The sequence below is a fragment of the Xenopus tropicalis genome, chromosome 1, assembly GCF_000004195.4.
Source record: "Xenopus tropicalis strain Nigerian chromosome 1, UCB_Xtro_10.0, whole genome shotgun sequence".
Lineage (NCBI taxonomy): Eukaryota > Metazoa > Chordata > Amphibia > Anura > Pipidae > Xenopus > Xenopus tropicalis.
Genome location: NC_030677.2, coordinates 129403328 through 129420148, shown reverse-complemented (window position 1 = coordinate 129420148; position 16821 = coordinate 129403328). Strand labels below are relative to the sequence as shown.

General features: G+C 38.7%; 1 protein-coding gene and 1 long non-coding RNA gene across 5 annotated transcripts in view; one reads left to right on the top strand and one right to left on the bottom strand.

The window, feature by feature from the left end:
- The window catches only part of tjp2 (tight junction protein 2), a 50281-nt gene extending 36643 nt beyond the window's left edge, over positions 1–13638 (bottom strand). For 2 of the 4 annotated variants that reach the window (XM_002935597.3, XM_004910776.2), the window contains exon 1: positions 8313–8858. In XM_002935597.3, the coding sequence (XP_002935643.2) occupies positions 8313–8411 (99 nt within the window). In that variant the 5' untranslated portion in view covers positions 8412–8858. Of the gene's footprint in view, positions 1–5017; positions 5088–8312; positions 8859–13555 lie in introns of those variants that run through there. The other 2 variants (XM_031890787.1, XM_031890789.1) reach the window with 2 other exon arrangements.
- Positions 8732–14060, top strand: LOC108644692. Its single transcript, XR_004219583.1, has 3 exons — positions 8732–8994; positions 13549–13695; positions 14005–14060. It is a non-coding gene; the product is annotated as an uncharacterized LOC108644692 (long non-coding RNA).
- Positions 14061–16821: the final 2761 nt, after the last annotated feature.

Here is a 16821-nt window from a genome sequence, read left to right as displayed (position 1 = left end):
GGGGAAAAACAAGGTTTTACAAGAACTTTTATCCTTTTTTGACTCTCTTCTTCCTTACCCTGTATGTACTTTTCTCTGCAGCAATGGTAGCAAAAGACAGAGTGGAGAAGGAAACTCATACAGAGCAGATTATCCCTCCTGACACTGTAGGGTAGAGTGTGTATAACTTATTCCCCTCCTTTAATGATTCTGTAGAAAGCAAGGGAAGGCAGAGGAAGGGTATATAAATATGTACCCTGTGTTCTGCCAGCATTAGTTCATGTTGTTTCCCTGCATTACAGCGGGTTACTCTATACACTTAAATAAACAGCCGGTTTGCTCTTTTCAGCCTGCTCTGGTGTCTGCACTAACAGGCACTGTGTCTGACTTGCATACACATGGAGGATTTTGTTGAGGAAATATGTGAGTATGCATTTTTGTGCCTAAATAAATAAATATTATTTATATAGCATTTTGTGCTATATAAATACTAATAATAATAATAAATCCACTTTGTTTGTCTGCACACAGATCAATCCAGTGCCAATGGAGTGGATCTTCTGTAGCAATGACCCTGCCCAAACAGAAGAACTTTTAGGCTGCACAATTAAAAGGTCATTCACCTTTAAACTAACCTTTATATATATTCAGAAACAATTTGCAGCACCCAACATAACAATGAATGGTCTACTGTGTGTGAGTCGGGATAAAATGTACAGCAATTGCATATTTTAATAATGCACAGAGCATACTGGGAAAATTTCATCATGTACTGGCACAGGCTGTGGCCAAAAGAAAGGAGGAAAGTATAAGGAGAAACATAACACCAGAAGAGAAGTTGCAGAATATTGCATAAAGACCTCTATGGCTGTATCTAAATAATGGATCCCCATTAACATGTAGTACATAACCTATCAAGGGCTTGCTTCCATCAGTTTTAATAGACTAGGGTAGTTAAGAGTAACATTATTGGATTACTAAAATACATAAAGCCAGTATACACAGATAATATTAGTTGCAAAATAATATCTGTACAAATATATAATACACAAGAGCCATATCATGTAAATTCTCTGTGACTTCTTATATCTTTATATTTTACAATAGGGGGTGCATTATTCACTATATACTGTGCATTCACACACCCACTAGAGCTAATTTAAAATGAACACATAAACTAAAGCTAAGGGCAAATCGGCTACAGTGACAAAACAAAAAAATGTATGGCAATGTCCCCAATGGCTGGAGCCAGCCTGGAACAATGCAAACTAGTTATGAGTCACTAGTGAATAATGTAGGTCACCCAATAACTATAGATGCAGGGGGAAAAGCCAAGCATTTTGTAGCATTAAAATATACATTTTTTTTTGGGGGGGGGGGGTGTAGCTTTCTTTGCTAGGAACTGCAGAACTCTTAAGACACTGCGTGGAAGACTTCCCTTACTAAAAGTCTGCATATTCTACACTAATTCCTCTGCCTACATTACTATGAGCTAGATGGCTGGGTAATAGAGTGGGGTTGCAGCTTCCCTCCAACACACTGAAATACAGTGCACGATAAACATTAAAGAAAGAGCAATGGTTTAAGGGAAAACTTTTCTGTAGCAGCTACAAAATGCTATCTGAGGGGTTATTGTTGCTTTAAAAGTGGGTTACTATCATTTAGAAATTAACATTTTCACACAATTAGAGATGCCATGCTGCTTGTGGCAAGGTAAAAATGAACCCTAACCTATAATTTCAGTAGAACAGTGTTGGGTGCAGCCTTCCAAAATTTCTTGGAAGGCTACCTACATCCCCCAGGCACAGGCCAGTAGGACACCTCTGATGGCGTTAGCATGTTTAATAGTTTTTTCTAAGCAATAACCATTCAATGAAGCAAGCATATATTTTCAATAGTACAGGTATGGGATCGCTGATCAGGAAACCCGTTATCCAGAAAGTTTCGAATTACGGAAAGGCCATCTCCCATAGACTCCATTATAAGCAAATAATTTTAATTTCTAAAAATTATTTCCTTTTTCTCTGTAATAATAAAACAGTAACTTGTACTTATCCCAACTAAGATATAATTAATCCTTATTGGAGGCAAATCAAGCCTACTGGGTTTATTCAGTATTTAAATGATTTTTAGAAGACTTAAATTTTTGAGATCCAAATTACGGAAAGATCCCTTATCTGGAAAAACCCCAGGTCCCAAGCACTCTGGATAACAGGTCCCATAACTGTCATGCAATAGTAATGCACAATGTGCAGCAGCCACAAAAATATACCTTTGTCTGAAGGGGGGAAAAATACATATTTAGGTAAAATAAATTATAGCAGTATCCTGAATAAAATGAAGGAGCCTGTCCTTTTCCTAATGCAATATGACTAAATACAACCTTCAAGTGATCATTAAGGCTATAGTCATACTGGTTACTTGGAACCATGATTTGGGGGGGGGGGGGGGTTAAATATAGCAATAGGTTTGTTCTAAATTTCATAACCCTTACCTGCTATATTAAATGCTGTCTCTTACGACTGCAATCAATTGATTTCCCTTTGTCTGCAATTCAAAGCCTCCAACAGTTCCAAACAAATCTGTAAAGGATTTACTCTTCAATACTGATGTAAATTACATAGTTCATGGGCCCTTAAGCTGGCCATACACGCACTGATAATATCGTACGAAACCTCGTTTTGTACGATATTCGGTGCGTGGATGGCAACTCGACGAGGTGACAGATATCGCAGGAGGCTGCTGATATTGGTCGACTCGCCGATCGGGTGGGTTAAAAGATTTTGATCGCCCGCCATAGAAGGCGCCAGAGCAAAATCTACCTCCATATCTGACGTTTCAGCCCTGAACATCAGTGGCGGATTGGACCGATGGTCGCACGAAAGATCGGAATCGCCACATGTGGTCACCTTTAGTCCCTATGGTTCTCTTTCAGCAAACTAATCATGCTGTTTGTCAAAAGCAAATTTTACCTGCTATGACTGATTCACAGGATAAGAGCTTCAGCATTTACTGGTTAAACCAGATATAATTTACTGTTATAATCAGGGATTATAACTTTATTTAGGGGAGGATTAAGGCTGCCTTTGGTCTTAACATCACCCTATGCCCTTCCCACAAAACCGACCTGCTTCTTGCCTGCCCCACCTATTTTCCGCCTCTAAATTGCAATTGAATTGCCTTATTCCTAATGAAAATTATCGAAACTGCCCTCTGTGTTCCAATGGTCTCTGGACAACTGCCAGGATAGACCCTATGATAATTTGCTATTAATATATATATATATAATTTATGAAAATGTCTCCTAAAATTGCACTAATATAAGCAGGTAAATGTACACAGTGGAATAATATAAATGCATGGCTGCTACCTCTGCCTTCTAAAAGAATTCATTAACAGAGAGCAGTTAGGCTTCTGCAAAATAATCTTTGGGAAATGTGAACGGTCTGTTCTCACTCAGTGAACCAAATAGTGCAATCCAACCACAGGTCAGTTTTGTTCTTTTTAATAGTAGAAAAAAAATATCACTGTCGAAAAGCTTTACTGATTGTGACATTCAAAGAAGACAATGACTCAAAGAAACATCAAAAGCATGTCAAAGTTGTGGATCGGGTACCACAGTTGAATCAGAGTTAGATTACAATATATAAATATTAATGAAACACCATCACAGAGTAAAAAGTTTTGTATCTCAAAACACGAACTATAAAAAGTACCTTATAAAAAGGCAGACAGTCTGTTAATTTATTTATTAAATTACACCGAAAAGAGTAGAACACTTGTTTAATTAAAATGACTAAATTCTAAACTCGGAGCTTTACTGTTCCAGCATATTTAATTCATGAGTGGAAGCTGAAAGTCTCCTCAGTAACGGTGCATTTAATATACAACACAGTGGCTAAATTACAAAGGGAATGGTTTAAATTATACTTGACAGTACTGTGCAATAACTTTTAAACTAATCTCTCTGGCATGTATTGATTTAATAAACAAAAAACCAAATACATTTTATGTCACATTTAGACTACCTGTCTAAAACAGGTATCCCCAACCTTTTATACCTGTGAGCCACATTCAAATTGAAAAAGTGTTGGCGAGCAACACAAGTGTCAAAATGGTTCCTGATGGTGCCAATACGAAAAATAAATTGCTATTTAATAGCCCCTATGTGGACTGGCAGCCATACATGAGGCTCTGTTTGGCATTATACTGGATTTTGTATGCAACAAAAACTTGCCTCCAAGCCAGGAATTCAAAAATAAGCACCTTCTTTGAGGCCACAGGGAGCAACATCCAAGGGGTTGATGAGAAACATGCCACTGTTTGGGGATCACTGGCCTAATAATTCTATAATATATAGTATGCATTATTTGATTACTAGTAACTACTGTAGTAGTTCTGTCATGTTACACATGCATTGTGTATATAATTGCTGGAGTGGATCATATTATGATCTTCTGACCTATCTGAATGTTCACTGTTATCAAGATCTTCACAGTTTGGAATAAACTTCTCAATGATCTCCAAGGTGCCATTCTGATTGAGTCAACTGTCTGCCAATACTACTGAGGTTGTAAGTCAATACAACTTGATAAGTTATAGAGAACACACTTGAAATGCTTAGAATGGAGAGGCAGAACAAGTTCTCCCTTTTAAAAGTGTTAATGGTGATCTGGTCTCATCCCCAGCTCCGTGTGGCTGTCCTACAAGGTACAGCATTAACCTAAGAACAAGTACACAGAGTGGAAATTGGCTTGAAAAAAGCAAAAGCAGTGAAGTACATAACGTGCTTGGGGGGTCAGGATAGCAGAGGAGCCAGGAATCACTACCAACATCCTAACAAATTCAAAGAGACTGGGAACAAGCTGGGAAACCAGCAAGGACTGTAAATTATTTTAAGGAGATGGCAGACAGGAAGTTTTGCTTCCCATGCTTAATCTCCCCCAATATGGGCTACAAAATGTTCGTAAATATCAAGACATTAATTTCGATGTGAATCTGCACTGGTAAAACACATCAATAGGTCAAGTGCACTTACGTGATTCAAATATATCTCCAGGGGACAATCCCACCAACACCAATGCAAAGGTTATTTTGTTGCCCCGGCTGAAAGAGACATGTCAAAACCCTAATGCAACAAATTAACAAAATGGGGATAGATTAGGCAAACTTTAGTAGCTTTCGTGCTCTTATACAAGGCCAACTAAAAGTGTGTTTACTGAAATGCACGGTTACACTTGCAAACACTGACTATATATATAAATATTTTATATATATAATATAATTTTTTTTATTTATTTTTTTAAAATGCAAGTATCTTTTATGTTCAAACACAATGCTAGTGGGTGCAAACAGGCAGAATATGATGTAATCAAATAAAGTGCCAACGCACATCAACTGCACAATAAAATGGCAATGCGTATGGGCTCTTCTAGGGGCAAACATGATCACTTGAGCATGGGCTTGAGCAACACTCAACCTGTCACTCAGAAAGAGCTTAGACCAAAAGACATACCTGCAGAGGTTAAACAGCCAACAGCTCAAAGATAACCCATTAAGCCAGTTTTTAAACTGAGGCTGCAGCATCTATTTTACAACAAGCCATAAACAAGCCATGCTGGCAGCTGTAGTCCGGCAACATCAGGGTTGTATTCTTAAAGCAATATTGCACAATAAAACTTTTTCAAAACTTTACCCAAATCTTCAGGGCCAGCAACTACATTAAAATGCGAAAAATCCTCCAATGATAATCCAAGCTGATCTATGTAAATTTGGCTCCCTGTTCTTTGTTCCTGCAATTGGAGTTGGAAGCAATAAGCAAAGTTTCCCAGCACTGAACAAGTCTGTCCTGTATTCCCATGTCTGATTCGAGTGTCATATACTGAAGAAGAAAAAAAATGATATAATTATCTCTATATGTAAGATAACAGGAAGATGCCCGACATGGTGCTGGGAATCGGCATTCTCATTGGTCACTTCTCTTGCACTTATAAGGAGATTTTTAGTAGAATGCTCAGTGATGAGTTGAGTTTTCTTGCATCTATAGTTATGTTTTTCGACAACTTCTTTAACAAAACTAGGGGGCGCAGTGGGACAGCAATATGATTGGGTTTACAACCCCTTTGATTGGATAAACCTGTACCTGTGGTTAACCGGGACCTTTGTGGGCCTTTCAGCACCTCTTGCCACATAACATCATTTAACTCTCCAAGGTCTGCCCCCCATTAACCACTCACTAGGAGGGGAGCTGATGCATGTTGTGGGCTTTGCATAGAATTTGGATAATTTTTTCTTCTTGCACTGGACTGTAAAAGTATCACAGGCAGTCTACTACTATAAGGGATTTGTGATTATGCACCCTTAGTAGTCCTGTTTGAATTCATAGTATGTAAGCCACTCTGAATCTGGCAGTTTAAATTGAAGCTTCAGTTCCTGAAACACCACCAATGTATTTTTATTCCATACCTCACCTTGAGTATGTGTGCCCCTCCTGTTCCAACCATGGGCATAGGGCACTGAAAGATGTTCAGGAAACATGTTATTGTTCCACAGGGGGGTAAAAGAAGTTGGAAGTCAACTATTAAATTAACTTTAAGTAGTCTCAGAAACTTTCAGTTAGTGTTAACTTCTTTTTCTTAATTTAAATGTTTTTGTTTAATTATTAGCCTCCCTATTTTGTGGCTTTTCAGTCTGCAACTAAAAATGCTATCTAGCGTTGTTCTTATTATTTAGCATTACTCAAATTCATGCAATATCCTTTTTTTATTCTAATCTATTGCAAGTTATATGAAGACAAGAACATTTACTCCCACTAAAAACAGAGATTTTCAGGGACATAGCCCCCTTGTCAGTGGGGCAGTCTTCAGTAATGGGTGTGTCTTAAGTCAATTTCACGCAAGCAGCTTTGTTAAGTAAGGTGGCTATACACCATCCAATAAAAGCTGCCGCCTGTCTGAGCTAGGCTCCATACATGGGCTATACCTGCCCGTGCATGGAGCCTAGCTGACCAATATTCTGACTGAAAATTGAGCAGACTTCCCTATAATAAATTACTGGTACAAACCTGCTGAACCCCAATCCTCCACTTAGCCCCATTATGTGTAAGAAATAGGACAGTTTTAATAAACTGCATTCTTCAGAGACGCTTCTTAATTATCTGGTTTATCCAGCGAGCCTTGACAGTTTTGCCTCTTGCCTATTACAGTATTATTGCTGAGCAATACACAAATTCCTGGCAATATATAAATGATGAATTTGCCAACTACAATTACTTTTGAGCAATATCTCCTTTGGGCATTGAAAGAATAATATGTGGTTATTTGCTGATTTTCTGTATTATGGTTAAATGCAGTTTGAGGGTTTGAGAAATTATCTATATTGTGCCACTGCAATACTACCTGCTTGGATATGCAAAAATTCACTTCAATTACATTAACAGGAAACATTTTAAAGATACTACACAGCGATGACTAAGAGAATAGTGAATATTTGTGCTATGCTGATCACTGCTACACCTGACCTTGAAACAGATCAGTTCCCCATGACTCAATATATCTCAGTCAGACCCACACAAGCCTGGCCTGGCAACAAATGCAGTGGATGTCTGTTAATATGATACTAGTGTACGTGAAGGAGGTACTGGATCAGCATGCATTATAGATAGAGGAGCATTCAAACTTTTTCCAAACACATGAGAGCTATGGTTTATTAAAAAAGCAATAACAAAAAAAATAAAGGTTTTTATTGTATTTTACCATATACTAGTATTCTGTACTTCCAAATCCAACAATGCATACACCAAAGAAATCAAAACTTAAACCTTAGGGGGGGGGGGGGTGCAGAAGCATAATTGCATAATTCTAAAGAAAGCAGACACATCTACTGCTGGGGAGCCAGTTGGGGGCTGACTGATAGGCAGTTTCTGTATATGCTTATATCATCCTAAAAGTCTGGAGAGGGGAATGAATCAATGTTGCTGGGGTAGTCTGTAATCTCTAGTTAAGCAGCAGGATGTCTGGTATAAAATCAATACAAGGATTATGAGGAGTTTGACTGCCCCTTTGGTTTAGGTTTGGTTTAGGGTGAACACATGGAGGTACTAGTAGCAGCTACTTGTCACGCTACTAAAATAGACAATGCTGATCACTTGTCTATAGCATTGTATTTTTTGGCATTTAGTAGCCTTGACAAGTAGTTGCTACTAAGTAGCAAACAAACCCCTTTATTATAGCTGAAATTCCCAGTGCTGCGAGATCAGTCGCTCCCACATGTTTGTGCACAAAATACCTGCCGGCAGAGAAAGCAAAGCCAGTGCCCCGGGGGTCCCCACTTACCCCAAGCCATGCTGACAAATTCTTGTTGCCGTGATGAGGCGGAGAGAACTGATGGACAAATAGCCTGTCTCCTCTCACGGGCATCTTCCCAGCAATCATGGACCGCGCAAGAAGATACGGCTAGAAGTAGCCCAGTTTCTGCTTTCTCGGCACTGCTGCTGTTACATTGACTAATCCCACAATAGAACAGAGCACTTGCTTTCCCTGTGCATGAATCCTCTCTGCTACTGTAGTGTGCGGTAACTGCGAACTAACAGCGCACTGTAGAGCATGGTTATTCCCCTCCTCTGCCAAGTGTAACAAACTCCCCAGAGGCAACCTTCCAGCGGACCTCTACCATCCCTCCACCTACAGGGGTGGGGACATTAGTGCTTTAAATCGAGGCCAAATAGCAGACAGACGATTGACTTTCTAGACGTATTTCTGCTTAGCGGTGCATTTTGTAAGCGCCATAAAATATCCAGAACGAAGGCTAAGCCGTGCGGGCACGACTGACTGGGAAGCGCCCGATCCAGAGGGAACACCTCTCTGGAGCAGTGGTTCAGTCTAAGAGCAACCAACTCGCAAGATCAAACTGGAAGTTTCAAAGCAAACAAGGAGGGAGGGGACGCTGCACCCTGCAGAGCCGGGGGCTGGGCCAGCCCCAGGGTAAGGGAGCTGAGGGAACTGCTTCAGGCTCCAGGTGGATAAGGCACTCAATTAATTCCACAATTTCACTTCCTAAACAATGTTAAATGTTACCTTTACATACAATAGTCTGATTTTTCACAAAGAATATGCAAAGCCTTCTAGCAGCAGCTGCACAATGTTTTCTGTGTGTTGGGGTCTGAAATGTTGAGGCAGGGAATCAGCACATCGAAATTAACTGAAGGATATTTGTAAAAAGGAGCTAAAACAATGAATAGGTTAATGACTAGTATTTTGGTCCTACTGCAACCCCCTTTCTTCCCCAGTGTATGTATTCCCACCTCCCCCTTGCTGCCAACTTTTTTTCCCCACCATCAGTCTTTACCTTCACTATATTTATCCCCCCCCCCACCACTAATATCTGCTTAACTGTATTAAACATCACTTCCCTTTCAGGCCCAGGGTGTTTATCAAAGCCACCAGTTTCTGGTTCACTTTATTTTTCCCCACCAGCAAAAATCAAGCGGCCATATACACATCAATGTTATGAAGTTTTGTATGATTAATGGTATGTGAATAATAGTCCACTTCTCTCAACCGATATCCACCCATGTTCTATGAATTCAGCCAGTTCAGTAATCGGGCCTCATTACTTGCTGTTCCGTTCATGCTTTTTGCACAAATGAACAGAACAACAAAAAAGCCACCTTACTGTGTGTGACCCCTCATACACTTTCTGTCTGTTTGGACCTTGGGGCCATTGGTTGGAGAGCGTATGCAATCAGTCAATGTCTGCTTTCAGTCCCAGTACACTTATCTGTTATCCCCCACATCCCCCCTTTATGCACTGATGAATTTGTCCCTGCCATCAATCTCTGAGCAAGTAAATTTATCCCCTCTGCTGCTTCCTTCCACTCTATTTATCCCTATTTATCCCTATACTCAATTTTCTACCAGCAACTTTAGCCCCAGTATATATATCACCACTATCATTCTAAATATATATATATATATATTGAAAACAGGGTCAGTAGCCATGGCAACTAAATACAGGGCTTTAGTGCTATCCAATGTTGGTATTGATCCACAGATAGATACCATGGCAGTTTTGTACAAAACAGCAGACATCTGTAGATCAAGTATTTTCGCTTTAATTTAGTGATGATTTTTAAACTAAAATTGGAATTATAGTAGAGAAAGATTAATGTGTATACTGCTCTAACTTTACCTTCACTTGTTGCTGAAAGTAATGACCATCACAACCACAAAGTGCATATACCATCTCTTTTTTTTATTTTGTGTGTATGTTTTATTTATTTATTTTTTCGTTTTCCTGTGATGTTTTTTCTCATCATAATACCAAACCTTATCTAAGCTTTAATTACATAGTTACAATAGTGGGGTGTGGGGAAAACCCCAGCATGATGCTAACTTACTTTTTTATGCTTTCTTATGATCTAAACCCGCGGGTGATGTCACAAAATGGACTTAACGGTTAGGGTTAACAGGCAGGAATTGTTGCTTTTTGGGGCAGTTTAAAAACCAGACAGGTGGCAGCCAGGGGTTCTAAGGTATGCTATAAGCCCAACAGGTTCTGGACACCCCATCTAATAAATGGAATTGGTTGTTTTAGTCATACTCAATAAATAACAACTAGATCATGGATGCCTGTGGTAAGCAAGCAGCAAAGCCTCTTGCATAAAATCAGCTTTTGTAATCACTTATATTCTTTATTAAACAAAGAACATTTTGCTTTAAATAAGCATTGAAATATTATGAATTGTTATACGCATTTCCTTTCTTTCAGTGCTAAACCAATTAGATTAAATTACAAACCTTCATCAGCGGTAAGCTAATAATCACCAAGGGAGGACAGTGCTAGCAGGAAGATTATTTAATTTACCTAAAACTTCTAATCACAAGGATCCCAATTGTACACAAATACATTATAGTTTGCCTGAGCACAGTTGGTTTATTTTAATGTTTTTTTGGTCTGTGTGTGTATAAGGTGCATACTGTATGTATAGAGATGTATAATAACTGTACATAAATAAAATTAAGGCAGAGCTTCCCCTAATTCACCAAGTCCTGTATGTAAAGGCTCAGGGAGTCCCACAATTACATCAATGTTTACACCAAAACCATTTGCCACAATGAACTTGGGTTGTGCAACTCTAGTAAATAAGTGTATGAACCAGCATTCCTATAGGTTTCTGCACACGTTTTAGCAGCTTTTATGCCCCTTTTTTTACTTGCTATTAAGCAGCTGCCCCTCACTTATAACTTTATAATTAAATTGTTGACCTGTGTCAGCCCTAACCTCCTCTTTTCTAACCTGGCCCATTGTACTGCTATCAAATTTATACCCATGCCTGACCTATCCACATCTGCCTCTGAAGGGGGCAGGAAGAGGCCAGGGTGAGTATATAACTTATATGTGGCAGCTGTATTTGACCAGGAAAATTCCTTAGAGAAATCTGAGGAGGAGGAGCAGTGGGGTGGATCCTGATATGTCACCCACCTGCAACACACCCAGACAGTAAAGGCTGGCCCAACCAAGGGGCACATGTGACCAATACATAAGCAATAAATACAGATGTTAGAGAGTTGCAGCATGGTCACAAAAAGTCAGTGGTGAGCCACAGGAGAGGCATACAGTGGCAATAATTTTATGTTCCTTTCTATTTTGATCTTCCAGTTAAGGTGGCCTTACACCTGAAGATTTAACATGCCCATTCAGACTGGGTCTATACCTTATCTAACCAAGTATGGGGCACTTTAAAGGGCTTGCTCAGATGTTGATCAGGCAGGTTTGGATTGAAGACCACACCTGCTTGTTGATGCGGTCCTTTATTGGACAGCCTGCATAACGGCAATTTATCATCCGATTTTTAGCCCGAGCGTCAAACAAATGGATCAGCCAAACATTGCCCTCCTCACAGTGAAAGATCTGGTTGTTTGGCCTGTTTTGTCCCCCCAGACCAAGATAGAAGTTTGCTTGCCTGTGTATGGGCCCCCATGAGGGCCTGCCAAACTAAGATCAGGCAAAAAATCAGCCACTTATCTATTGGGCAGGTTTGAAAATCCCATCATGTGAGGACCGCAACAGCACATTAAAGTTTTGCTTGTCCAACGGGTCTCCATGCCAAAGATCACAGCAGCCAGATTTGCCATTACATATATATGCCCATCTATAAAACTGGTTTATGGTACTGATATGATTTAAAGTTATTATTCTAATCCATTTAATTTTATTATCAAAAACTGTAGCAACTTCAGTTGTTCTTTGAAAATTCATAAATGTACTGAATTACCAAAAACAAATATTAAGAAAAGTTTGCTATTCGTTTTTTGCTAAAATAGGCAATTTCCAGATTCAAATCTGGGGATTCAGTCCTGCCATGGATGTCTGCTGAATTAATCAGAGCCTGTGGTCAGATTAAAAGGGAGTTGACTTGGCGGCTCAGTTCAGCATTAATCTTCTGAGCTGATGCCATTTATGACATTTCAGTTGCTAGGGTTTTCTACACAGGAAGCTGAACCGTGGATTATCTGTAGAAAAGTACTGCTCCTGGTTGTGGCATTTTGCTAGGAAAATTCAACTGAGATTAGAAGTATCCGTGCAATTATGAGATTATTTTTATGGAAAAAAAACTATTTCACTTCTTTTATTACATATTATTGTGTAATTTATTAATAAGGTAAAATAAATGGTGGATATTTATATAAAGGTTTATGTGTAGGTCCTGGCCAAGGGCTACCTGTGCTACTTCTAATTGCTATCTAATTCAAAGGCAGAGTGATGACTTGATGGCTTCATCAATAGGTTCAGTTTGTTATAGTCCTAAAGGTGATGGCACATGGTACGCTCTGTTGATGCTGTTAATGCATTTCTATTTACTTATGCTGCAGAAAACACATTCTGTGACACTAGCCTAAGCATTAGGTACTGGACTGGTCATTCATTTCTGTGATGCTTGCATTTCAGTCAACATAAAGAAAAATTTTCACCACATACATACTCTCAGAGGGTGCTTTACTTCCTCAACTGCTCCCAAGCCTTTTTCCATGTATCTTTGCAAAGGGGAAGAAGCACACCAATTTGCTGGCAATGCCTTTATCTTATTTATTTGCAGAAACAAACAGCACCTTTTTGTTTGCTGTTTGTTTCTGCAAATAAATGAGTTAAAGGCATTGCCGGCACATTGGTGTGCTTCTTCCCCTTTGCTTGCATTTCAGTCACAGACAATAAAATATTGAATTGTCACCCATTTTGGGGAGAAATTCACCACAAATCCACGCCTGCCAAATTATTTCACCCATCACTAGACTAGTGATGAGCAAATTATTTTCTCCAGGCATGGATTTGCTGCAAAATTTGCATTTCCCCATTGGTGAATGGAAAAATGTTGAGGTCACGTAAAAAAGTTGTAGTTGTATCAAAAACATTGCTGTCATGTCAAAAAGTTTGCGTGCATCAAAAAAAATCTTGCAGCAGTGGCATTTCCCAAATTTTTCCCAATTTTACACATTTTTCAGTGAAGCTAAACAGGGCAAATTTGCTCATCACTAGATGTGACATACAAATTGTATATATTTGCTCTTGCAGTGTGTACCTGCTGAAATGATCGACAGCTGAGAAGCCTTCGTCGGGGCCTGGTGGTGGAGTGCTTCGGAGGGGGATTCCAGTGTGAGTTGTTGTACCACTCGCATACGCTGGGCAATACTTTGCTCTGGTCCCTGCAAAGAAAGTCAGGTATGTCTGTGAGTAAATAAGGATAAATTATTCCTTATTTCAAGAGTCAGAACCAAGAAACTGAAAGAGAAGGGATTATCAAAGACTGGAAAGTTGCATAAAATAAATTTATATTATTATGCAGTGTTTAAATGTTTTTAACTGTGACCCCCTGTAAATATGCCCATTTTGCAATCTGAATGCCATAATTATAACTGGATGAAATAAAAAAAAAACTGTAGTGGAGAAGAAGGGGCCAATGAATTAGGAAGGTAGATGCTCAAAAAAAGACATTAGATTACATGAAACAGTAAATCATACTTTTAACAGACCTCCAGCAGGCATGTTAGAATTTAGAAGAACAGACATCCTTGGCAGAGATTCAGGTACATTTAGAGTATAATATGTCAAATTAAAAAAAAAAAAAAGAATATGGCAGATACTTTTTTTTTTTTTTACATTTTTTATTAGATCTGCTATGTTCTTGCTGTATATCGTACATTCCATTTTCCAAAAATGCATTATTCATAGCTCTCAATAGAATTCTTCTGATCTTTTCAAAGTCTCACGATTCCCTGCGGTGAATTTCAGGCACGCATGCACAGTAAGCATATGATGCATTTGCGCAGGTAAAATTTTTCAGCTTCAGTGTGTGATGTCACTGAAGACTTCACAGGGGAAAATTTCAGTATTTCTCTTGAGGTTGACAGCTCTGATTATTTGCTACACCTACGTCCTACTTAAAGGGATTCTGTCATGATTTTTATGGTATAGTTTTTATTACTATATTACACTGTTCACATTGCAAGTTATTTATTCTTGAACCAATTAATGTATTTTCTTTAGCTGTAATTTTGGCATATAGGCAGCCATCTCAATATCTTTTGCCCGATTCAGAGTTTTTAAAAGGAGCCAGCACTACACAATATAACTGCTTTACTGCTTCCTATCCTAATCTGAAGCTAAGCTCAGCGAGTAGGGCAGTTAAAGGTACCTGTGTGCCATTACCTTAACCCAGGGATCCCCAACCTTTTATACCTGTCAGCTACATTCAAATGGAAAAAGAGTTGGGGAGCAACACAAGCATGAAAAATGTTCCTGGGGTTACAAATAGGGGCTACTTGAGGCTATGTTTGGCAGTACACCTGTTTTTTATGCAACCACAACTTGCCCAAAATCTAGGAATTCAAAAATAAGCACCTGCTTTAAAGCCACTGGGAACAACATCCAAGGGACTGGGGAGCAACATGTTGCTCATGAGCCACTGGTTGGGTATCACTGCCTTAACTCTTGGGAAACTGTTATTCATAGTGCTTAATGCTCTTTGTGGAAGGAATGGAACATGTATCAGATGAATATATTCCTTGATACATTTCCCCTTTTCCTATTTTGTTTTTTGATTGTTTTAACCCAAAGGGTGAAAGATTTAACATTTGATACAAGGATACTGCAAATCAACAATTTTTAAAAAAATGTAATCTAAATTGGTCTTAAATCATACATAAAAAAAGTACAATCAAATGACTTTGTGGCCCCCAAAATATACCGCCTTTCTATTAATAAGCAAGTGAAGAGCAGCTGCGGCTCCTCTTGACTTTATCATCTTCCAGTGCACCATTCTACTGACTGATATGGTTTATCAGCAGATGAAATTTTGCGAGTCTTTTTCTGCGATTTCCCGAAATCTCGCCGCCACGTGTGCCATCCCACCAGCGACTTACATTGTTGCCGGTGGGATGGCAGGGGAAGGCAACTCAGGGAGATTAGTCGCCCGCGAACAGGGAGTTTTGTCGCGGGCGACTAATCTCCCCGTGTGCCAGAGCCCTTAGCCCTTATTATATGGGTCCTAGTGCAAATGTATACTGTTTATTTTCTGTTTATCAATGCCAGCATTGTAAAAAGATCTGATTAAGCCAACCAAAATTTAGCCACTGGTGCTCATTCATTGACTGGGTAGTTAGACCCTTTTCTGTATAACACTATTCAAATAGTGAGAGCACAGTGTAAGTTTATTTCTCAAGAACAGTGCAAAAGTCACAGCACAATGTTTCAGGGGCCCACACCAGGTAAAATATACTTGCATCTCTTCCATTTTCTTTAGTGTCCTTGGTAAATTGTGTTAGATTATATGAAAGACATTAATATACAGGCCTTCAGACATTTTAGTTCAAGCACCTTTAAAGGTGCGTTTAGTTCATAATAATACAGATATATCAAACCATTACTGTGCTATACCAAGAGGGATAAAAGGATATCCAGAACAATAAATTACTAATTCTTTCCATTTGTTTCAACCTAATTCTCAATTAGGAAAAGTCTGATATCCACAGCTCTGCTCCTCCTAGGTGTATCGGCCCCATACACAGGGAACCAATGTTCAAGAAAAGGATACACAAGTTAAAGGCCCTTCAACTTGAAAGATTTCCTTTATTCCTTTAGAATCTGGAACAACTGTTTCATATATATATATATATATATATATATATATATATATATATATATATATAAAATATATATTGTAACTTTTAGTTGTTAGGAAGAGCTCTATGGCTTCATTTGCATAGCAAGTAAATAGTAAGCCATCTAATATATTATTATTGTTATTAACATTTATTTATAAAGCACCAACATATTCCGCAGCGCTGTACAATAAGTGGGTTTCATACATTGGATATACAGAGTAACATATAAAGCAATCAATAACCGATACAAGAGGTGAAGAGGGCCCTTCCCAAAAGAGCTTACAATCTACAAGATATACAGTTGTTGCACTCATATAAAAGTGATGCCCTTCCAGACTGCCTAAGGGATCTATACACTTCTATCACATTATAAATTACATTATTGTCTTAATACAGCAAGGCACACAGTATAATATCAGAGCTGAAGGCTATATATTTTCATTAATCTTGATAGTGTAACATTTCCTGTTTGGAGAGGAATTTCTTTACCTTTCCTCTGCATAAAGCTGCTATTTTGCCATGCTGGTCACTTGTAATAATAGATTACTGACCCAATTCATTCTAGAATTTCAATAAATGTCAGAGATTGTAATGCAGAAAAATATATTGTTTAAAAGCATTATTAGAACCACAAGTGCATCTCAGAGACTATGCTGGGATGGAACTATAGACTCATAGATTATGT